This window comes from Cydia splendana, chromosome Z, assembly GCF_910591565.1.
Source record: "Cydia splendana chromosome Z, ilCydSple1.2, whole genome shotgun sequence".
NCBI classification, from domain to species: Eukaryota; Metazoa; Arthropoda; class Insecta; order Lepidoptera; family Tortricidae; genus Cydia; species Cydia splendana.
In genome coordinates, this window is record NC_085987.1 from 9,701,699 (window position 1) to 9,727,091 (window position 25,393).

At 38.7% G+C, this 25,393-nt stretch overlaps 1 protein-coding gene and 2 long non-coding RNA genes across 3 annotated transcripts; 1 reads left to right on the top strand and 2 right to left on the bottom strand.

Annotated features, from left to right (window-relative positions):
• Positions 1–426: 426 nt before the first annotated feature.
• LOC134804241 (uncharacterized) lies at positions 427–1,357 on the bottom strand. The gene is made up of 2 exons (XR_010146096.1): positions 1,244–1,357; positions 427–985 (listed from the first exon to the last, which is right to left on the bottom strand). It is a non-coding gene; the product is annotated as an uncharacterized LOC134804241 (long non-coding RNA).
• A 16-nt stretch (positions 1,358–1,373) lies between these two features.
• Positions 1,374–4,697, top strand: LOC134804240 (uncharacterized). The gene is made up of 2 exons (XR_010146095.1): positions 1,374–1,500; positions 1,625–4,697. It is a non-coding gene; the product is annotated as an uncharacterized LOC134804240 (long non-coding RNA).
• A 673-nt stretch (positions 4,698–5,370) lies between these two features.
• Positions 5,371–25,388, bottom strand: LOC134804238 (myotubularin-related protein 2). Its single transcript, XM_063777211.1, has 13 exons — positions 25,179–25,388; positions 24,657–24,845; positions 20,275–20,349; positions 18,602–18,787; positions 13,441–13,656; positions 11,022–11,158; positions 9,425–9,550; positions 9,075–9,156; positions 8,750–8,920; positions 8,309–8,516; positions 7,332–7,462; positions 5,911–5,997; positions 5,371–5,539 (listed from the first exon to the last, which is right to left on the bottom strand). Exons 1-13 carry the CDS (start codon positions 25,302–25,304, stop codon positions 5,393–5,395), a joined length of 1,881 nt encoding a protein of 626 aa, XP_063633281.1. The 5' UTR covers positions 25,305–25,388; the 3' UTR covers positions 5,371–5,392.
• Positions 25,389–25,393: the final 5 nt, after the last annotated feature.

Here is a 25,393-nt window from a genome sequence, read left to right on the forward strand (position 1 = left end):
TTATACCACTACCTACACATATGTGATCATTAAAAAACCGATATAAGTAGGTATATCGCTCGAAAAGATGGCACCATACCTTTGTCCTATCGTCGAGTAGATGGCGATACTTTTTGACATTTAACAAATTCAACACATATCAGTGAATAAATAAGGATCAAAGTCAAATGGCGTTCTAAAAGTGTTAATCATTTGTATCGAAAGATGGCGGGAAATGTACTGACTACATAATTTACTTTGACAATATTCCTCTATTTCAAATTCTCTTTGACATACAAGAACTTTAATGGTTGAAAGTGAATCAAAAAATGACTGTTTTTAAATTAAGGTTAAAACTTAAAATAAGACTTATATTCAATAACAACAACTCAAAAAAACCGTGTGAAAATAAATAAGTACATAAACAATCGGGGAATAAAACTACCATTTATACAATAACTTGGGTACAAGTTAAATATTTATTTACTTAAACGAAATCTATTTACAATAACTTTTTTGCGTCAATTAACAGATAACATTACAGAAGAGAATTATCTGTAAGCGGCAATTCTTAATGAATAGACATAACGCCACAGTTAAATATGATTATTGCCTAAATCAAGGTAAACGGCAGATATCTGAATATACATAAATAAACGAAAGTAAGATATTGTACTTATAGTCAACGTAATACTCAAGTAATTATAATAGTCGTTTAATATATTAACTAAATGTTATACCTACCAGGTACTGTGATTTCCTCCCTACAATGTTTGGAAATCCACACGTTGCTATTATAAAATATACGCCAAACTAACGTACATGTGTCAACACGCCCACTGACCACTATTTGTAACATTGTTGTCAACGACTTTAAATATTTAGAATTCTTAGAGTCCTTCTAAGGGTCGAATTCCATCTGTCCAGTGTGTATCACATTTTGCTTAGTGAGAGAGTCAGACGCAGTAGACGCAATACACATTGTACCAATAAATAGGGTATTTTCCTACTAGTCAAATCAATTACTTTTTTAGAACTGTCAAAACGATTTGCTAATATGGAATTTATATGAAACATTACATCGTGACGTCACGGTCAACTCACCTACTTTTTATATTTCTATCCGATTTATTAAATAGAACTTGTGTTTAAAAACAACTCCTATCTGTGTTTTTCGAATAATTATCTGGTGCTTTATTTCATGCATGGTGTAAAATTATTTATTTTAAATACAGTATAATACCCTATTGGACAGGTGGTATACCAACCTAAGGGTGGTATGGTATTCCATCCGTCCAATATCTTTGTCCAATGACATTGCGTTTCACTCTCTCATTAAGCAAAATGTGAGACATAATACACATTGGACAAAATAATTGGACAGGTGGAATATCACCTTAAGCTAACTATCCACCGACTTTGGCAGAACAAAGTGTGGAAGGTCATTACAAATATCATGTTTTCATAAAAATTCGACGTGCATTTGTTCACACTTGTTCACTTCATTGCAATTTATAGATGGTCAAGCAAATCTTGTCAGTAGAAAAAGGCGCGAAATTCAAATTTTCTATGATACGATATCCTTTCGCGCCTACATTTTTCAAATTTGCCGCCTTTTTCTACTGACAAGATCTGCTTGACACAGTATATTTATCATATCCGTACTATTTGGTCATTCGCTTCATTCTTCACCTAAAATGCAAGACCTTTAAAATACTTGGAATAAAACTGTAGAAAATATATTTGTCAAATGTTTCAGCATATCGATATGTTTGGCACTACATGAGAAACATTTCTAGTCACAATCAATTAAATCAATATAATTAATGTTTACATGTACCTACCATAATGCATATAATAACAACACACTATTATCAACAAAAAAAAACAGTATTATACCAAGAAAAGTCAATAAAATTAAATTAACATGGCTTACTGTATACATTACCATACAGAATAAACTCTCTCTTTCAACTTGATGCTTAGGTTACACAAGTGCCAGGACGAGTGACCAAGACACGATTCGAACATGCTGATCATCTGCTTCGTAATCGAAAATTAATGTATGCATGAGTATGCAAAAATCAACAACCATATTTAATTACATCTTATAATTTTGATCAAAATCTCCCTAGAAGCAATGTAGTGACCGACCGTACATTACGATACAAGTGCAAAAATAAAGGAAATTCGCAACGAGTGGCGATAAATTGAAACACGACCGAAGAGAGTGTTTTAAATCGACACGAGTTGCGGATTACCTTTTCACATCACCTATTCGGAAAAGGGCTTTTTCTTCCCCGCTAGGAGGGATCAAAGTGGCACTTTTCCTCCCTGCTAGGGGGGATCAAAGTGGTACTTTTCTGTTATAGGACATATTTTTTTCATTTTTACATACAACTTTTTAGCTTAAATAGTGTTTTGATACATGATAATTTCCTCATTTATTTATTTTTTTATTTTCCTCATAGTTGATGTGAAAAGCAGTATGTGTCACAAGGGATCAAAATGATATATTTCGTCTTGGGCGTTAACACTTGAATCCCTCATTATGCTCAGGATTCTACTTTACTATTCTATTGTAGAATCCATCGCTTCATTCAGCGTTCAATGTACGCCCTTGACGGAAATATATCATTTTGATCCCTTGTAACACAAACTACTATTTCACAAGTGTATTGTACAACGTTTTACAGTACTATGGCCCTTTAAATTTTTGACATAGGCACGTATTGTCCTTAATCCCGCCCTAGGGCAGTAAAGTAGCACCATATGTACTGTAACTGTAGTTAGCATATTGATGCACGGTACAGAAAATGCAGGAAATTAATGATTTGACAGTGAAAAGCTTCGTGAAGACTAGCGGTTTAATGGTTTCGATGAAAAGGCGGATATAGTTTCCACAAAGGGCGTGCGAATCTTTGAACCCACTTCGCATCACGACGTACGTGTAAACTTTTTAACTAATCGTAAGGTTGCTTAGGTATAATTATTTTTGTCTGTATTTTTAATGATTGTCCCTCTCAACAGTGATTGTTACTTTGCTACAAAAAATAACTAAATTGCAAGACCGAAGTGATCCCATAAGTGTTCCGTGAACAAAGTTTTGTACGGAACACTAAAAATCAATAATATTATATTACTCTAAAGGGCCAATCATTGTGTAGTTTATCATATATAAATCATAATGTTCAAATCAAAATCACATTGAAGTTCTGATCTACTAAAACATATGAGCTCTGTGAGGCGAACCCTAGAAGAGAGTGAAGAAACCAACCAATAGAAGGTGCAGATAAAAATAGGTAGGCTAATTATAACTAGAGCTTAGAAAAACGTGTATAAGTACATTATTAACTAGGTACACAAGAACTTCAGTCCGTTTCGCAATGTGCCGTTTTCAAGAATAAGTTACCTTAGGTATCTTATTGACGGTTTGAAATAAGACGCTACGGCTATATAGATTTTTACTTTAGAAGAAAACCTTATTGAAAGCCGACTATGTGGTTATTTAGCCTGAAAATGTCACATTCAACAAGTGCCGTAAACTCAAGCAACTTCATTTCAACAGTCCAACTACGATGCCCGACATGCATAACGTGTTTTTTTAATAAAACATATAGAATATTTAAATTGTAATACTTAATGTTACTTATGTTAATGAACGCTCGTGTTGTTAGCGAAATACAGGGTTACTTTTTTACCGGTACAATAAATTTTACCACATCATTGGTATCGATAATAGATCACATTGCACAAATAAAAAAATGTTTTTTTTTTATTTCGCATCAATTAATTTATCCTTCACCAATTTAGTAACTTCTGGTTGCACTAATTACAAGGTGTCAACGGTATGAGGTAAAAGGGGCGGGGCGGGGCGAGCGGCCGGCGGCGCACGATTTGACAACTGTTGGAGACTAAGAACGCAACCTCATTAGATAGGTTTTATTTTTCTGTTCTTACTGACATGTGTTGTCACGTCACTTCTTGATTTCCTTCAAAAATACGTTTGTGTTATTTGTTCCCGTTTTATTTAACTCTCACTTATCTTACAAATAACCATCAACAACAAAGCATCCGGGAAACTGCGAATGCAAAGTGCAACCCTTTGACCGATAAGACAGACTAGTCCGTAATAAATAATAAGTGCGTTTGACGAAATTAAACGTGAAAATTACTTGGAAAGAATCGAAGCAAACGTACAAAAACGGGCACGGCTTTGTTTACAAAACCACGGACAGCATTTTGAACATTTACTTAAGTATGTGAATTAGTACGAGAAATGGACTCCATTAATTAGGTATGTAGGGTAGATTTCAATCATTGTATTCCAATTTTTTAAATACGCCTCAATGAAAAATGTTGCAGACTTACTTCGTAATTTTATCAGATTTCGAGACCTTTTGTCATACTTCACACAAAGCAACATCTTCATTTTGACGGTCCTAAGCCCGTGCAAGTATGAAGGAAGAATTGGGATCAAGTAGTATTTTTTTATGTCAATACGCCGCCGCCGCTCGCAAAATCGCGCGCGATGACGTAAACAAACAGTTGCCAGTTCGTGCGTTTGCTAATTGATGCGTAAGGCATCCACATTTTCTAGTACTTTAGCGGATAAGTTCGGGCATTGGTATTTTTGTTTTTTTGTTCCCAAATAGTAGTAACAAAGAATGCTGGTATTTTTTATTATTGGCAACAATTACGTATGTTGATTTATTGTACTGGTAAAAAAGTAACCCTGTATATATAAGTCTAGATCAGTGTTGCCAGAGTTTTCGATCAAATTTCGGTATAACTAAAGTTTTACTCATATACACTAAGTAAGCCTTGTATGTAAGTAATAGAGAATATAACAGGTAAATGCATTACCAGTAGGTAATATAAGATACAAATACACATTTATTCATTATTTTTGGTCAGGTCTAAACATAATGTTAGAGTACAAATAATTAATATTTAATTACATAGTATTACTACATACTAGCGTAAAATAACATTTGATTCGTCATTGTCAAGGAATATGTCTCTCGACTATAAATATAAAGAATAAGCAAATTTTGGTTGATTTTCTGCCGCTCAAAAGGTTTCATAATTAACTTAAATAAGAATAAACGTTTCAAATTAAACATTTATAACAAGATTATTGCATAATTTATGAGTCAATTAGCAATAGAACTGAAGTCGATCGCTGAAGTAGGTAACTCACCTCCATTAACTCACCTCCATATCAGTCACAGATCTCGAGGAAAACGCCAAGAGAGGTGTTGCTAAGCCTCAGTAAAAGCAATATAAGTTACTAAAAGGGTCATGTCACTGTAGCAATGGTAATAACACACTGACCATTAAGATGATAGAGCTTAAGAGAAGCGCGTAGTGTGACATAGCCGTTCTCAAATGTTACATACGACCTCACGTGTTAGACGTGGTGCGGGCTGGCGACGCGTGGCGGCGTGAGCGCGAGCCGGTGCTGGCGGGCCGCGTGGTCGCCCGCGGCCGCCGCCACTGCTGCCTCGAGCTGCGCTCGGAGCGCGACCAGCTCGCGGCTCCGTTGGAATACTGGGTCCTGTTGGCAAATACAATGTCTAAAGTCATACAATTTATTCATATTTATGATTTATGTTCGAGGGGAACAAATAGTACTACCAATGCAGAACCACTAGAAGAGCTAACGCCACTGATGCAGGGACTCCAACAATACATTTAAGTTTTTTGGCAGCAACAATTACATAGGTACATATAAGACCTTTGAAGGAGAAATATGTATATATGAAACAACAAAATTGTTATCGAAGCATGGTATCGGAATAAATCGGTTATAAGTCAAACTCGATATGCTTATAATAACACTATGATAACTATGTAAACATACGTTATCTTTGGCTACAGTCATAAACATCATATATTTTTATAATAATTAATAAGTATTATACAAACCTGCTGTCTCATCGTAGGATTCCACCGGCAGTACAGTGCCTTCCACGGCTTGATGACCCTGAGCGACGCCACCGGCACAAGCACGACCTGAACACAATACAACACATGTGTATCAAATCATACAGTTCAAAGGACTATTATAATGATCTAAAAACATTAGGGATGTACCGACTAGTCGGGAAAGCCGACTATCCGGCCTCATTTGTAGTCGGTGATTAGTCGGCGACTAATCGGCAAAAATGGCCGAGATTAGTCGGCACTTTATAAGTGACAGAAAAGCAAGACAATAAGAAATTAACGGCAAAATATTCACCATAAAAGGCGGGAATAGGTATTGGTACTAAATAAACTGTTGAGACATTACTTGCTCTGGTTCAAAATGGATTTTTCAAGTGATTCGAGTGACTTATAGTTATGTGGTTTACCTATGTATCTGTTAATAATTTGTTCTAAAGAAATATACCTACCAATATAATGTACCTACATTTCTCGTGTTTGTCTTTCCTCATAGTCGAAATGAAAAGTAGAGTGTTTAACTCGGGTAAAAGTAACCATCTCACCCTCGAACTATTGGCGCTCTCTCTTCGTTCGAGGGCCAAAATATCTCGGGTGAAATGGTTCACTTTCCACCCTTGGTTAACAATCTACTATTACCCAATCTCAGTGCGTCTCAATCTCTCATGAAAGCAAAATTTCAGACGCAATACACATTGGACAAAGAAAATGGATAGTTGAATACCACCCTTTGGTATTCCACCTGTCTAATTTCTATGTCTAATGTGCATTGCGCCTCTCTCTCTCATTAAGCAAAATGTGAGACGCAAATACACATTGGACCAATATATTGGACAGATGGATTACCATCCTAACACTTGCAGTTTATGTAGTAATTACGGAGCTCCAGACTAACTGAATCATTTGTCAAGCATAAATACTTTCTGAAACGTTTGAGCCCTACTAGCATCTGTGACCTAATCTCAAGGCGTGCGTAGTAGTGCGTACTTGCGTAGTACTAATAACGATATCTACATAGTTAGGATGCCTAACTAGATACCGTTATTACAAAAATGTACGAAATATCATTTTCCACTTACTAGCTAGCTGTCTCTTCGAAAAAGGTAAACATCGTGAAAAAGGGTACTATTCAAACATCGTGAAAAAGGGTAGTATTCAAACATCGTGAAGGGTAAATCACAATAAATTCTGGATTTTAGTTTATAGCAGTAAGATTTGTGAAACTAGTGCATGCTCTAAGGTGATTTAGGTTGGATAGGATGCAACTGCGAACTACCAGGTTTTCAGGATAATCAATACCAAAAGAGCTGATACAAACAGCAACACTCCTAACTGTACATTTGTGGACCTTATTACAGAAGGCATAAGGTCCACCGATGTACAGTTAACAGTGTGGGCGATGGTACCTGCGGCCGCGAGTAGGGCCCGGGCGGGGACGCGGGCGCCGACGACGCCGGGCCCCAGTACAGCGGGTTCAGGTACAAGTCCTGTCGGCTGTTGATGTACGACCACAGGGACACCGTCTTGGTTTTCACCTCTGTAACAGACGAATACAATTATAAGTATTGTTGATATTTTTAGCAAAAAAAAACAAGTCAAATTTAAGCTCTCGACATCAACCTAATGTAATGCGGGCTGTACACACACACTCGTCGAGAGACCCCGAGACAGGCCGAGACAGCGGTGCCGAGTCTCTAGGCGAGAGGATCTCGACGAGTGTGTACAGCCGACATAACAAAATCTCAGACATACTTCGCTATCAACACAACAATACATATGTAATTAGACAGTAAATAACCACCAAATGGATTTTTAAGATATATTGGGTGTTGGGTTATTATGGATTTGAGCGAGATGTATTTTCCGTTACGTCTATACTTGCAGTATTTTTTGTTAAACTGACCGATTCCCTTAAGATGCGAAGATTTAGTTAGAGCGACTCTATAATTGCTATATTACCTTTTTTGACCGATTTAGATTTTGCAGACTCGTCACAATTAATACTAATAGAGGTGGTCCAGTGTGATGATGAGCAGTCGCTCGCTGAACTCGAAGACTGTAGGGAACTGTTGGTGTAGCTGCCACACGCAGTCCACCCACTGCAAGAATACTGGAGAGCGCAGTGTTTTCGGTAGAAGCTTAACAAGCTATGAAAGAGACAACTAACCTTCTTTGACTCGTTCCCTCTCGGTGTTGAACAGGAACGTGCCGAATCTGCACGAGTAGAGATGGTCCAGTATGGTGATGAGTAGTCGCTCGCTGAACTCGAACGCTGCAGGGAACTGTTGCTGAAGCTGCCACACGCAGTCCACCCACTGCAAGAATACTGGAGAGCGCAGTGTTTTCGGTAGAAGCTTAACAAGCTATGAAAGAGACAACTAACCTTCTTTGACTCGTTCCCTCTCGGTGTTGAACAGGAACGTGCCGAATCTGCACGAGTATAGGTGGTCCAGTATGGTGATGAGTAGTCGCTCGCTGAACTCGAACGCTGTAGGGAACTGTTGCTGAAGCTGCCATACGCAGTCCACCCACTGCACGAATACTGGGGAGCGGTCGGCGTCAGAGTGTCGTTCGTCACCGTGTCCTATACGCTGTGGGTATGGTTCATAATTAACTTCTATGTTTGGTGATTTTTATTTTATAGATTGTGAGCATGGTTAACATCGTGTGGTGCAGAGAAAAAAAATGAACATCATTATAATAAATACCAGGTTCACTATACCTCTCGCATCGAATGATGGACCCTATGACAGTTCATTCAAGTCACTTTTCTGTGTTTTTATTTCTTGTTACATTTTAGTTGTTAGTAAAAGAATATAATTACCAATTGAAACTTGTGTCCAAACGAGAGCCACTCCTTCTCTATGAGGACCTCGAAGCCCCTAAGTGTGCGGTAGTACGGGTCGAGCATGAGCATCGCGAGGGCCGTGAGCTGCGCCGTGCGGTCCCAGCCGTCCGAGCAGTGGACCAACACTGACGTCTTGTGGTTCTCCACCTATAAACAGATGTTGTTGATGTTGAAATCATAAAAAAAAGCGGTATAATATATGCTGATTTAAAACACGAACACAGAAAAACGATGGCAACAAAAACTACACTTACAATCTTATTATTAAATATTTATTTATAATGACTAGTATTAAGTATACCTTGTCAACAATACGCACAGCACCAGCCAATATGCATTTGATGTGTTTTAGCCAACAACTAGCCTCTATACCGCTGAACCATCTGAAATGAAAATTACAGTTTACTCTTGGTTTACTCGCAACTCAAGAATGCGCCAGGGGTTAAATTATTGATCTAAAAACAAAGTGGTTAGGCCTTCGGGCCGCTTGAAAATTAATAAGTCAAATTTCTCACTAACTTGACAAAATTGATCCCAATAATGACTAGTTCTATTCTTATGATGAATTTGCCATGCAAACCCCGTGTCTCATTTAGAATGCAACTAGAAAATTACTATTGTGGAATAGGGTGACAATGGTTCCGCACTTACCTCGTCTGGTCGATCTGTGGGAAGCATAATTCCTTTAGTTTCCTTAGGCTTTCCCTCATCACGTGAATGTTGTGTATGTCCAGAAACACCAGCTCCGCGTTCTGATACGCATCCTCGGACTCGTAGCTGTATACAAAAAATATATTTTAACACAATAACAAACAAATACTATGATTATTGTAACATGCAGTTTACAGCAGAACCATGAGTATGAAAAGAGACTGGTTTGATGTTTAACTTAAACTGATGTAATTTTATTACGTAACTAATTTTGGGGACATGTTACAATTTGGCCTACTTTTCTCATTTGTTTTAGTGCAATACAGCTACTCATGCCGTTAATGTACATATAGCAATACTATTTGTACAATTCCCGCTCACTGTTTAAGCTAACGTGGAAAAAATAAAATGCGGCTTGCCTCGGCGGTAAACGTACGCCATTGCAGCAAAAACTAATGACGTATTTTCGGGATTTCGGGCAAAAGCATTTGTGCTGGAGCATTCCATGATAAGCTATCCAGTTCTGATCAACCGAGGGCTCAGGGCTCTGTTCTGTCCGCGACTTTATTTCTGCTACATATCAACGATATGCTAGTCCCAGATACTTTTGGCTATGCCGACGATAGCAATGTCGTGGACAGATATCTCTCCAATGCTCGGGCCAAAAAAGAGGAGGTACAATCTTGTCGACGAGCTATGGTAGACCGTCTGAATTTGGCACTTAAGGCAGTGTCCGATTGGGGTGACGCAAACCTGGTCAAATTCAACGCTACCAAAACGCAGGCGTGTCTGTTCTCTGCCAAACGGAGTCCATTCGGCCTGACTCCGACTTTCCGGGATGTATCCGTACCGATATCCAACCATCTTCAGCTACTTGGCACGAGTATCTCGTCTAACCTGAACTTTGGGGCGTATATTGAATCTCTGGCCAAATCTGCAGCTAGACGATTAGGCGTCCTCGCTAAGGTCAAGCGGTTCTTCACACCGGGGCAGCTCCTTCAGCTTTACGTAGCTCAAGTCCGGTCGTGTATGGAGTACTGCAGCCACCTTTGGGATGGATCCGCCAAGTATCAGCTAGCCGCCTTAGATTCCATAGACAAACGCGCTAGGAAGCTTATTGGAGATGCGGGATTGGTAGAGGCTAGACTGCAGAGCCTTGAACACCGTAGAAAGGTAGCTTGTTTATCGGTATTCTACAGGATACATTTCGGGGAGTGTGCGATGGGATTACATAATCTAATCCCCCCCATCTCCGTTCTGCCACCGTGGGACTAGACGCGGACTTGCGTTTCACCCTTACGTCGTTACTCTGCCACTGATTAGAACTAAGCGCTATGCATCCAGCTTTATCATGCGAACGGCTAAGGAGTGGAATTCACTTCCTGCAAATCTATTCCCAGTCAACCATAACTTGGATCTCTTTAAATCGAGAGTGAATAGACATCTTTTAGGTAAGCATGTTCCATCCTAAACTGCATCGGCACTTACCATCAGGTGAGATTGTGGTCAAATGTTAACCTTTTTCCAATAAACAAGAAAAAAAAACCGATCTGATTGGATGATCCCTCCCAAAACCTTCCTTACTAATGGCACTTACCCGCCTCCCTTAGCCTTGTTGGCGATGGCGTTGGCGCTCGGCCGGGCGTCCATGATGAACAGCTTGTGTGCTTGAGCGTTCGCGTCCATGATCGTCTGGATGTAACGCTCGTCGTCGCGGCTGCGTTTACCGCTGACCTGTAAAGAGGTTATAAATAAAGATTAGGTACTTTACAAAAGCGATCACCCTCACACTTTGGATGATGTGAGATTTTACGACTGTTGTAGAGTTTATGGATTTGTTTAAGGAGTCACATAAAAACATTTAGACCGGGAGATAGTGACACATTTTACTGGGTCATTTGTACCAGTATGGCGGTTCGTCAGGGGTCTAAGCATGTAATGAAGGAAAGAAAAATGATGGTCATAGCGCTGGTACCGGCGGCCCAATCGCGTGGGCGTTAGTCGAACGTGTCGGATAAAATACGAGTGTCGAACGATTTGTTCCACAAAAATCCTCGTATTTTCCGATAGTCCATAAAAAAGAAGTAGGCGGTAGCGTAATGCCATACTTCTCCGGTGTGACTTACAGCCCGCCATACTGAGGCGAACACGTTAATTAAAAAAAAACAATTCAACCATTTGTGCCGAGCTAATTTTTGCACAGGTGATCATCGTCGAGCAGCCATTCATGGACATCACCATGCCATACTCTTCGGACGGTTCCAAATGGCCGCCATACCGCCGCAAGGGAGTTAATTTTTTTTTTTGTTAAACTATTTGTACCAGTATTGCATTTAAATTTTTGGAAAGTATTTGATAAAATGTGACCGTTATTATAATTGCCATACTTATAGTAGGGGGATAATGTGCTGCCATACTTGAAAAACTTATTTAATCGACACGTTTCAAAAATACGACTATGTATACGTAAAATAATTTTTTACAGCATGGCATCATCATATTCTGTTTGTTTGGATACAATTGTACCTAAAAAAATATATTTCAGATTATAACTACGGGGCGGACGACTGTGAGACTTAAGCCAAGACTTAACACAAAAAACAATTTTTTGACGATTTGTACCAGTATGGCATTTGGATTTTTGGAAATTATATGATGCAATGTGACCATTATTATATTTGCCATACTTCTAATAGGGGGAAAAAGGGGCACCATACTTGAAATAAAAAAAAATATTGTACACATTTGCCACCTCCTACAGGTATGGCATTATGAGATTTCCATTTATGATCACACAGAAAGTCTTGAAAAAAAATTACAAGATGGTACAAATCGTTTAGCAATAAAAAAAAAATTAACTCCTTTGCGGCGGTATGGCGGCCATTTGGAACCATCCGAAAAGTATGGCATGGTGATGTCCATGAATGGCTGCTCGACGATGATCACCTGTGCAAAAATTAGCTTGGCACAAATGATTGAATTGTTTTTTTTAAATTAATGTGTTCGCCTCAGTATGGCGGGCTGTAAGTCACACCGGAGAAGTATGGCATTACGCTACCGTCTACTTCTTTTTTATGGACTATCGAATAATACGAGGATTTTTGTGGAACAAATCGTTCGACACTCGTATTTTATCCGACACGTTCGACTAACGCCCACGCGATTGGGCCGCCGGTACCAGCGCTATGACCATCATTTTTATTTCGTTCTTTACGTACTTAGACCCCTGACGAACCGCCATACTGGTACAAATGACCCAGTAAAATGTGTCACTATCTCCCGGTCTAATTGTCAAAAGTCGACGAATAAGCAGCATGATGCACAGAGATGATGTGTTCATGATCAGCATTTGACAGAGATATGACCCGCCCCTAAGAAGGTAATTGTTCTTTCGTTAATTGACGTATTTCAGTACGATTCCCACTGAACAAACGGAGTCGGAGCGCATTTCACACTTATACGGCCGCAAGCCGGTCGGCTCCTCACAGACGCGGACGGCTCCGGACGGAATCCAACCGCTCGGGTCGGCGGGAATCTTTTTATTTTATTTTTACTTTATTAGGTACACTAAACAGACATCGTACAATATCATGGGTAAGTAATACAATTGCACATTATGGCTTAAATCTAGCACGAGATCCAAAACAAGTGTACACAGCATGTTTTACAATTGAGCGGAAATATTACAAACTAATTAACACCATATTCCTATAGCTACAGTGAAAAATATCAGAGAAGAAATAACTATCTAAACATTACAATATAACGAGTAACGAACTTTACATTATAAAGACTATTAAACATCACTGAAACAAACTTAGAGGATTAAGGCAGATGTCATCAGTTAAGTGGGAGAAGAGGGGAAGAGGACGCCAGCCAAGCACTTCCTAAATCGTACATTAAGGCGTAATCTCGCGGTTGAATTTCTATTTGTACTTAACACTTCGTACTTGTCGTTTACAAAGTTCGCTACCGACCAAGGTTCGAACAATGGTAGGTATGTCTACAACGCTCACCCCAACCAGCGGCTGGCTGCACCTCGTGATGGTGGCCTGAGAGCTCGGGTGTATCCAGGCGAGCACCGGTATCCGGCCGCGGGACCGGAACGCCGCGACGGAGCGGAGCTGCTCGTCGTTGGCCGCCGCCGGTACCGCCCATACCGCGGGATAGCTGTCGCACACCTCGTACTTGTCGTTTATGCGCGTTATTCGCCACATGTCGTTGTTGACGCCCTGGAAAATTAAATAGGTTCAGAGTTTGTGATATAAAAACCGGCCAAGTGCTAGTCGGACTCGCACACCATTACGCAAAAAACGGCACTAAAATCACGTTTGTTGTATGGGAGCCCCACTTAAATATTTATTATATACTGTTTGTTTTGTATTTGTTGTTATAGCGGCAACAGAAATACATCATCTGTGAAAATTTCTGTCTAGCTATCACGGTTGATGAGATACAGCCTGGTGACAGACAGAACGATGGACGGACTGACAGACGGACAGCGGAGTCTTAGTAATAGGGTCCCGGTTCCGTACCCATTGGGTTCGGAACCCTAAAAAGTAATGTTGATTGGGATTCGAAAACAGTTTTACAGAATCCGCAAAAGAAACTAAGTATAGGTTTAATAAGGCTGCTATTTAACTGATCACCAGATTTAGTAAAATTTAATACCAAAAAAATATATTTTGCCACCCTAAAATAATGAATGATCACCAAAATTATAACACCATTTTAATCTGAAATGATTACCAATTTTATTACATTTTACTATCCTTTTAAGGAAATAACACCAAACTAATCATTATTAACCCAAAAATTGTAAATGATTACCAAATTTCAAACCCCATTTTAATGTGAAATGATAACCAAATTTTTACAGTTTGCTATCCTATTAAAGCAAATTACTCCAAAATAATCATTGTAAACCCAAAAATAGTTTATGACCACCAAAATTGTAACCACATTTTTATTAAAAATGTGCAAATATTTAATATAATACTCTTTTCTGTAAGGGTCGCAGTTCAAACCTAACCTAACCCACTTTTCCAGTAGCATTAGTTTTCTGTAAGGGTCGCAGTTCAAACCTAACCTAACCCATTTTTCTAGTAGCATTTGGTTTCTGTAAGGGTCGCAATTCAAACCTAACCTAACCCACTTTTCTGATAGCAGTTTGGTTCTGTAAGGGTCGCAGTTCAAACCTAACCTAACCCACTTTTCTAGTAGCATTTCGTTTCTGTATGGGTCGCAGTTCAAACCTAACCCACTTTTCTATTAGCATTTCGTTTCTGTATGGGTCGCAGTTGAAACCTAACCTAACCCACTTTTCTAGTAGCATTTCGTTTCTGTAAGGGTCGCAGTTCAAACCTAATCTAACCCACTTTTCTAGTAGCATTTCTTTTCCGCAAGGGTCGCAGTTCAAACCTAACCTAACCCACTTTTCTAGTAGCATTTCGTTTCTGTATGGGTCGCAGTACAAACCTAACCTAACCCACTTTTCTAGTAGCATTTCTTCCTGTAAGGGTCGCAGTTCAAACCTAACCTAACCCACTTTTCTAGTAGCATTTCTTTTCTGTAAGGGTCGCAGTTCAAACCTAACCTAACCTACTTTTCTAGTAGCATTTATTTTCTGTATGGGTCGAGTTCAAACCTAACCTAACCCACTTTTCTAGTAGTTAGCATTTCTTTTCTGTAAGGGTCGCAGTTCAAACCTAACCTAACCTACTTTTCTAGTAGCATTTATTTTCTGTATGGGTCGAGTTCAAACCTAACCTAATCCACTTTTCCAGTAGCATTTCTTTTCTGTAAGGGTCGCAGTTCAAACCTAACCTAACCCACTTTTCCAGTAGCATTACTTTTCTGTAAGGGTCGCAGTTCAAACCTAACCTAACCCATTTTTCTAGTAGCATTTGGTTTCTGTAAGGGTCGCAATTCAAACCTAACCTAACCCACTTTTCTGATAGCAGTTTGGTTCTGTAAGGGTCGCAGTTCAAACCTAACCCACTTTTCTATTAGCATTTCCTTTCTGTATGGGTCGCAGTTGAAACCTAACCTAACCCACTTTTCTAGTAGCATTTCGGTTCTGTGAGGATCGCAGTTCTAACCTAACCTAACCCACTTTTATAGTAGCATTTCGTTTCTGTAAAGGTCGCAGTTCAAACCTAACCTAACCTACTTTTATAGTACCATTTCGTTTCTGTAAGGGTCGCAGTACTAACCTAACCTAACCCACTTAACTGATAGCAGTTTAACTTACTTTTCTAGTAGCATAACGAAATGCTACCAGAAAAGTAGGTTAGGTTAGGTAGGTATGCGGTGCGGGGTACGGGGGGTTGAGCGGGAGGGGCTAGTAATTTTGGCATCAGTTTACTTTATTTGGTAATCATAGTGGTTTATTTAGGTGTAAATATCGCATTAATTTGGTCTTCAAGATCATTAATGATTTTTGGTGGTCATTCAATATATTTGGTATTTGAATACAATTTAAAGGGCAGTCGTATTTAAAACGGTGGTACTTTTGTATTTTTAGGCCTTATTTTTTTGGTGTACAGTATGTTTTTTTTGGTAAGCATGTTTTTTTTATTTAGGGTACCAAAGTATTTTTTGGTGGTCATTATATTTGTAGCCGTTTAATAAGGCTACAAATATAATGACCACCAAAAAATACTTTGGTACCCTAAATAAAAAAATCATGCTTACCAAAAAAAATTACGGAACACCAAAAAAATAAGGCCTAAAAATACAAAAGTACCACCACTTTAATTACGACTGCACTTCAAATTGTATTCAAATACCAAATATATTGAATGATCACCAAAAATCATTAATGATCACCAAATCTTGAAGACCAAATTAATGCGATATTTTCACCTAAATAAACCACTATGATTACCAAAAAATGTATACATATTACCAAATAAAGTAAACTGATGCCAAAATTACTAGCCCCTCCCGCTCAACCCCCCGTAGCCCGCACCGCATACCTACCTAACCTAATCTACTTTTCTAGTAGCATTTCGTTATGCTAATTGCTACTAGAAAAGTAAGTTAAACTGCTATCAGTTAAGTGGGTTAGGTTAGGTTAGCACTGCGACCCTTACAGAAACGAAATGGTACTAGAAAAGTAGGTTAGGTTAAGTTTCAACTGCTACCCATACAGATACGAAACGCTACTAGAAAAGTGGGTTAGGTTAGGTTTGAACTGCGACCCTTACAGAAAAGAAATGCTACTAGAAAAGTGGGTTAGGTTAGGTTTGAACTGCGACCCATACAGAAACGAAATGCTACTAGAAAAGTGGGTTAGGTTAGGTTTGAACTGCGACCCTTGCAGAAAAGAAATGCTACTAGAAAAGTGGGTTAGGTTAGGTTTGAACTGCGACCCTTACAGAAACAAAATGCTACTAGAAAAGTGGGTTAGGTTAGGTTAGAACTGCGACTGTTACAGAAATAAAATGCTACTAGAAAAAGGTGACGAAGTGGATTAATTAATTTAATAGGATAACGATATATTAAATGATTGCACATTTTTAATTAAAATGTGGTTACAATTTTGTGTTCATTTACTATTTTTGCGTTTACAATGATTAATTTGGAGCCATTTGCTTTAATAGGATAGCAAGATTTAAAAATTTGGTTATCATTTTACATTAAAATGGAGTTCTAATTTTGGTGGTCATTTACTATTTTTGGGTTTACAATGATTATTTTGGTGTCATTTTCTTTAATAGGATAGCAAGATGTAAAAATTTGGTTATCATTTCACATTAAAATGGGGATTGAAATTTGGTAATCATTGACTATTTTTGGGTTAATAATGATTATTTTGGTGTCATTTCCTTTAAAAGGATAGTAAAATGTACTAAAATTGGTAATCATTTCACATTAAAATGGTGTTATAATTTTGGTGATCATTCATGATTTTAGGGTGGTAAAATAGATTTTTTTGGTATTACATTTTATTAAATCTGGTGATCAGTTAAATAGCAGCCGTTTAATAATATGTTCAGTTCTTACAAGCAGGCAGATTGCATTTGAAACGCTGATTCTTTCTCCATCCGCTTCTTCTTGGGACACTTAATTCTCAGAAATTAGAATCGAAAGGACTTATGTATGATTCTGAGTAAAATCTCAGATTATAAGTTTTTAAGAACGCTTTTTCGGGTAAACCTCATACCCCGATTACCTCGCCCGAGGCCGTGAAATTGTTAATAATCCCTTTCGTTTCCTCTTAAACTGTTTCTTTTGAAACTTGTATACGCACCATCCTTCTCAGTTCGGCGATGGGCTCGTACACGTGCCAGCCGTCCTCGGAGAAGCTCTCCGTGTAGCTGAACGCGAACAGCGGCTGCCGGTGCGACAGCGGGAACGCGAGCTGCTGCAACTTCTCGAAGATGCCGCGCCGCGAGTGGTTCTCTTGCTTATGCGCGAAACGCTTGTATACGCACCATCCTCCTCAGCTCGGCGATGGGCTCGTACACGTGCCAGCCGTCCTCGGAGAAGCTCTCCGTGTAGCTGAACGCGAACAGCGGCTGCCGGTGCGACAGCGGGAACGCGAGCTGCTGCAACTTCTCGAAGATGCCGCGCCGCGAGTGGTTTTCTTGCTTATGCGCGAAACGCTTGTATACGCACCATCCTCCTGAGCTCGGCGATGGGCTCGTACACGTGCCAGCCGTCCTCGGAGAAGCTCTCCGTGTAGCTGAACGCGAACAGCGGCTGCCGGTGCGACAGCGGGAACGCGAGCTGCTGCAACTTCTCGAAGATGCCGCGCCGCGAGTGGTTCTCTTGCTTATGCGCGAAACGCTTGTATACGCACCATCCTCCTCAGCTCGGCGATGGGCTCGTACACATGCCAGCCGTCCTAGGAGAAGCTCTCCGTGTAGCTGAACGCGAACAGCGGCTGCCGGTGCGACAGCGGGAACGCGAGCTGCTGCAACTTCTCGAAGATGCCGCGCCGCGAGTGGTTCTCTTGCTTATGCGCGAAACGCTTGTATACGCACCATCCTCCTCAGCTCGGCGATGGGCTCGTACACGTGCCAGCCGTCCTCGGAGAAGCTCTCCGTGTAGCTGAACGCGAACAGCGGCTGCCGGTGCGACAGCGGGAACGCGAGCTGCTGCAACTTCTCGAAGATGCCGCGCCGCGAGTGGTTCTCTTGCTTATGCGCGAAACGCTTGTATACGCACCATCCTCCTCAGCTCGGCGATGGGCTCGTACACGTGCCAGCCGTCCTCGGAGAAGCTCTCCGTGTAGCTGAACGCGAACAGCGGCTGCCGATGCGACAGCGGGAACGCGAGCTGCTGCAACTTCTCGAAGATGCCGCGCCGCGAGTGGTTCTCTTGCTTATGCGCGAAACGGAGGTTCCGCATGTCCTGAGAGATTGTGACAAGTTTTTTTAAATGAAATGAAAATCGTTAATCGAAATACGTTAAGACTAGCATACATATTATAAAAATACATTATCAAACTAAACACTACATTTACAAATCACATTATGGTTGCGATGCATTACGCAACCATAATGTGACACCCCACAACCGCCGAAACTTGACACCCTTCGGCCAAAACTCCTCCTTGGTGAATTAAATAATTTTTAATGTTGATACATTAAGCGTGATCGCTTGGTCCGGCGATAGCCACCTTACTTGTGAGCGTGAGCTCTGAAATGGCTCTCTTCGAGCACCCGATAGTATATGTATATATAATGCAGTAAAGTTGCCAAAAACGATTGTAGGTTTATGTGTAGTGTCAAAATTGATTTAAGTGCCGGCTAAATTCTGGATGGATTTCAATTTCAAGCTAATTAACCTTTTGAACGCCACAGACGGCAATTGATGTCAACGTCAATTGCCGTCTGTGGCGTGACGTCGACCGTTTCTGATGAAAATCTACTGAAAAACACCCCACTTTTAGGTTAGCATTATTTATTCACAAAACTAAATTTTACCCGCGTGGCGTCAGTGGCACGACAAATGGAGCGCCGTTTGGCGTTCAAAAGGTTAATAGATGTATATCAAAAGTAATCTTTTCATTTAGATTAAACGTAATCTTAAGAACGTAGATACTATTCTGTAGAAACGAAACGTCGTTTCTACAGAATAGTATCTATTTGTTATTAACTTATTAAGCTCAAGGCCTTCTTCTTTAATTCATAAACAAATGGTGAAATTACTCAAATAATCGATCAAATCAACCAAATGGAATGGAAGTTAATGGTGATTACTTTCTCGGGTAGGTACCTAAATAGTATTTTCCTTAAAAACGTTTAATTAATTCCCATATTATTCTCACATTCGGTGTCGGGCGCCCCGTTTCCAGTGCAATATGAACATACATACGTGTTCTTGGCAGTGAATATGTTTAAAGTTCAATTATGGCCATTGTTTTATCATGCCTGAACACAATTATGGAATATTTTTCCTTATGCATTTGTCTTGCATATTTCCTTAGCCAAGATAGATAAACAATGCATGTTTTCATATTAATTTAATTATTATTCCACATTATGAACCATCACCTACAACCGTTGACTAGGAATTCGTAAATCTTATTTAATCTTAATATTTTTTAACTAACAAAAAGAGCAGTTTGTTTCTATTGCGTCTTTCTGTTCATAGTCGATATTTTGATTGTCTCAATCTAAGTTATCTAAGTGGTACTATTTACTTGAGACCTTATCCATACCCTAGATACATTGTACAGTCTGCGTCAAATATGCTGTAGCTGCCAAAGTGGCCAAATAGTACGTCACACCGAAAAATATATGGGGAAATGAACTATTTGACCACTTTAGCAGCTATAATATATTTAATGCTGACTGTAGTATCAAATAAAATCGGAATCTTAAAATTAACATTACCTTGCAAAATACTTCAATTCCATAAGAATTTTCGCCTTTAGAAGAAGCTCCACCCACTTTTTCAATTCGGGATACCTATAAAGTTAAATTATTTTAATGTGTTGCACACAACAAACATCCTTCAGTAATCTCTACTAATATTATAAATGCGAAAGTAACCGTCTGTCTGTCAGCAGGGGCGTATTTTGAAATTAGGCCCCGGGCCAATACGTTTCAGCGCCCTAAAGTCAAGGAAGAAAAACAAAAAGCAATCTGCCAGGGGCGGCATTTGGCGGATTGGAGCCCCGGGCCATGGCCCGGATGGCCCTAGGGTAAATACGCTCCTGCCTGTCAGTCTGTTACATATCCACACTTAAACTGCTGACCCGATTTAATGAAATTAGGAAGGGGAAAGACGTAGGATGGTTTTATCACTGTAATTATTATTCTACAAAAATGAAGTCACAGGCAGAAGTTAGTAGTTTTATACGCAATAAAAGTTAAGTAAAGATCCTCTTGCCTATCCTCCTGAGTCTAAATGTACATTACAATGTACATATTCGTGCAATCTAATTTGAACCTTTCATGAACCAAATAAAGTAGCATTTCTTTTGTTTTATTGCTTTTTAAAACAAGCGACATTCGTTCGAATTTACTTATAGAATAAAGTTAGATAGATAGATAGATAGATAATCTGTTTATTTGTTTGCCACAATACACACAGAATAATCAAATACAAAAATGACAGAAAAAAAAACAAAAAAAAAAACAGTCAATATTTAGAAAAAACAGAAAATACAAGCACAAATAAGAGTAAGACAGATTTTTACAAAAATAGAATAAGAAATAAATATACGTATAAATATTGATTCACACAGAAGGAATGTTGTGTGCGTCGCAGCAAAACAAAATGGTTCTGGCTCAGTATTACGCTTCACCCTATTATGGGAGAGGCACTGATATTCTGCCAGAACCAGATCACGCCAATAAAATCAGTGAAAAATATGAAATAATGAAAAGATTTTACTTACCAAATTACCAATAAATAACTTAACTAATGACAATTTAAAATGTGTGCACATAGTTGTGATGTAGAAGTGTGAGTGTGGTTAGCATGTAATGTATGTAGTGTCAAGTGTGATTTAGAGCAAATTATTATTTTAATTATTTTAATTACTAAGACTAGATTCGGTAGTCAGCAACCAGGTAACCGTGAGGGATTCCCAAACTTTGTTTCTCTAAAAGGTATTTTTTGAAGTGAAATTTGAAACTATTCTTAATTTTCATAACACGAATAGGAGGAGGAATATTGTTCCAACACCTGGTTGCGAGATACCGAAAGCAGCCAGTAAAAGCAACGGTTTTGTGAGGATGTGCTTCCAGGAGACATCGTCTGGTAGAACGAGTACCGTGTCGTTTATGAAAAGAAGATATACGTATTTTATTAAACAAGTATATGGGCTTTTTGTCATTCAAAACGCCAAATAGCAGACTCGCAAGATGTAGATGTCTACGAGAGGACATATTTAATATGGATGCTTTGTTCAAGTAAGGTGTAATGTGTCTTCTCGGCGGAATTGCACAACAAAAACGAAAACAAGCATTTTGGACTCTTTGGATAAGACGGCGGGTTTTTTCCAACAGTCGTGGCCCATACACAATGTCTCCGTAGTTTAACTTAGAGAGAACCAGCGATTCGCATAGCAACTTACGTATTTCCTCGCTTAGAAGGTTTCGAACTTGGTACAAAACCTTCAAGCGATAAAAACACGACTTCACCAATTCTCCTATATGCTTCTCAAACCTTAGCTGGCTGTCCATCACTAACCCCAAGTTTCTTGCCTCATCTACGCGTTCGATCATTGATCCCCTTATGTATATATTTGGCTCATTGACTAAAATATTAGATATTTGTGCTTTGGATCCCAATATCATAAACTTTGATTTAAGTGGATTCAATAGTAACCCGTTATTATCTGCCCAAGTGGAGATATTTTCCAGGTCTTCGCTTATTTTAACTAGTGCTTCGTCAAGTTCAAATTAAAAAATTTTAAACTTTATATGGTGGGTCTTACGAGGCTATAGCAGTGAAGTGTTCAGATAGTTGTCCCATATTTGAAATTAGTAACATAATGTAAGGTTTGCACACATTATTTACTCAGTTATGAGATTGATACTCCTCACGTAATTTTATTGTCATCAAAATTAAGTATAAATAGTTTTCAGTGTCAATTAGGCTGTTCATTTTATGTCTTTTGCAAATGGTACACACACACACATGTAAGAGAATGGGGATGAAATATTTAACTACTTCTACGCGGAAAAATCGCGTGCCGAGGCTAGTAAATAAATTAAATCTTAAAAGACCTTAAAGGCAGAAAATGTGGGTAGAGGTATATATATAAGTGCATTGTCCTTACTCTGACCAACAATAAAGATAAAATTGAATAGTCAAGAGCAATATTTACATTCACCCAGGCTGCTACACTTATCTGGTATTAAAAGAAATGTATACCTCAATGTACACTTGCATAGACAGTTTTTACTAATATAACTTCAGGTGAACCCTGTGTCACTTCTCACGTGTAATTCTTTCCATACTAAGTAGTCATGAAATAGATTTAAACATAATTAAATGAAATCTATCAGGAATTTGTATTTTTCCTTTACATATATCTGATGTGTGATTGTTATGAATCAATTTGTTTATTACAGACAACATAATGGTCCACATATTGTTAGTTTTGAAGTTAATCTACATGTTAGTTTACTAACACTAAATATAAATAACAAATGCCATAGTTTATAAAATTGTTAAAAAGCGCTTTTTGACTTTAATGTATAATATATAGTTTATTTATTTATTTAAACTTTATTGCACTAATTTACAAAAAAAAATAGTAAAAATGACAGACCTAACACCTTAAGTTATGTTAAATTTCAACTTAACACATTCGACACCGCGTACCCGACTCTCGGGCACTCGTAAACTTTACTCAGATGCCGGCATACCCGCTAGTCGGGCAAGAGCTATAAACCTACACGCGACGCCGAAGTGCCCGACAGGCGGGCAAGCATTGCATCTTCACTACCTCAGGGCTGCCACTGCCACTAACAGAAAAAATTGTAAGTCTTCTGATTATTATGTGGTCGAAAAGTTGGTACAGTTGATTATTATATTTTATTACTTCACTTTGTATTTTTATTTACTTTACCTAATGCGATTACAAAATAAAAATTCTTATTAGTTGGTTACGTGAAATTGCATACACGGGTATGTATCAATAGGAGTTAGAATTAGGAGAAGAACAAAACGGGGAGCCTAAACAGATGAGACAGCAGATTTAATTTTATCCACGTACTTATACGAAAGTTACTTGGCACAGCCCTGAGCGTCCGCCGCTTGCCCGACTAGCGGGTTCGCGGCGTGCGGCATTGAGTTGCACGTCGTTGCCCGACTAGCGAGTACTGTCGGTTTCTGGGGTATTGTTTGAAATTTCGCCTGGTTGCGAAAGTGTTAATTAGGAAACTATTTCTAATGTTTGCTTAATTTCACTCAAAAAAACATTGCAGGATGCAGAGAAAGTTCAACAGAAACATTAGAACTATGGCAATTAAAAATCTTATTGCATTGCCTCATCTTTTATAAAAACTTCATAAAAAAATCGCATGGCTTTAAAGGATTCGTGTTGACCCTGTATTTAGTTCCAAGATCCTCTATATATACACATCATACATTTACCCCCTTATTCATAAACATTTACTAAAGTTGACAAGCCGATAATAATTGTTTGTCCCTTTCCATCATACCAATACGTCGGAAAGGGACAAATGATTATTATCGGCTTGTCAACTTTAGTAAACGTTTATGAATAAGGGGGTAAGTATAATAAAGATAGCGCACAAAGTTTCCGTCTCATATGTTTGACATATTTTATTTATTTTATTTGTAAATTTTATTTTATTTCTATGGATTTGCAGGCAACTAAACCATCATAATTTTGGACCAATGTCAAGCAAGATCTTGCTACGATAATAAGATGAGTAAGCTTCTTCAAGTTTTACAAGCCTAATAATAGTTAAACCTAGTAATAGTTTCCTTATACATGAAATGCAATAAAACATTAGACTATGACTGTGAATGAAGCCTTTGAGAGAGAAAAGAAGTATTACTTTGCTGATGCTACTACCATCGCCCACACTGTAAACTATACATCGGTGGACCTTATGCCTTTTGCAATAAGGTCCACCGATGTACAGTTAGGAGTGTTGTTGTTAACTAACACCATCTTTTGTTAATTTTTATCATACACTTATTTTCTTTTATATAACAGCATCTTTTAATAACTTTTGTATATTTGTATATAAAATCAGAAGTTGATGTATAAAAAAATGTTACTTACAACACCCAACGGGACATTCAATGTACTGTGAATAGCTGCAGCATCCATAGGTCTGAAGTGTAGTTGATAGTTTGTCACTTTTAGGACTCCTCTAGAAGGCCCGTTGTATGGACACAAGTACGCCACATCCCGAGCCACTCCCATCACCTTCTCTCCTTCCAGTAACTGAATGTCACCCAGTACATGAGGCTGTGAAAACAAATGCTGTTAGGAAAGTTGAAACTTTTATTTGGTGGTTGCAATGAAATGTATATAAAAATGTATAAGTATAGTAGTGTTTTATACACGCCTGGAACAATTTGCTGTGCTGTTTCTGACTGTGAATTCGATTTACAAACAAACAAACATGCATCGTTTTAGATTTGCTCATGGTAATATCTGATATATTTTTCCAACACAACGTAAAGCACCCACAACAGCTGACAGTAAACTAATCACAGGTAAGCCGGGCTAAAGCCAGAGGAAGCGAACTGTTATAATATACATTGAATAAGAATAAATTAATCCTTTTAGGAAACTTACGGAGTCCTGTCCGTGTTTAGAATTCAATGAACTTGATTTTGAATCCGAATCTAAGGAATCAGAACTAGCGTTTTTGGACAACGAAAAGTCCGAATTGATTAGTTCTGTACTATTATGTTTATCCATTGCTAATATTTGACACGATAAGTGGATAAGTAAGTAGGAGTAAAGCGAATATCCTAATTACAACATTAACAAGACTACAAACTAGGAAC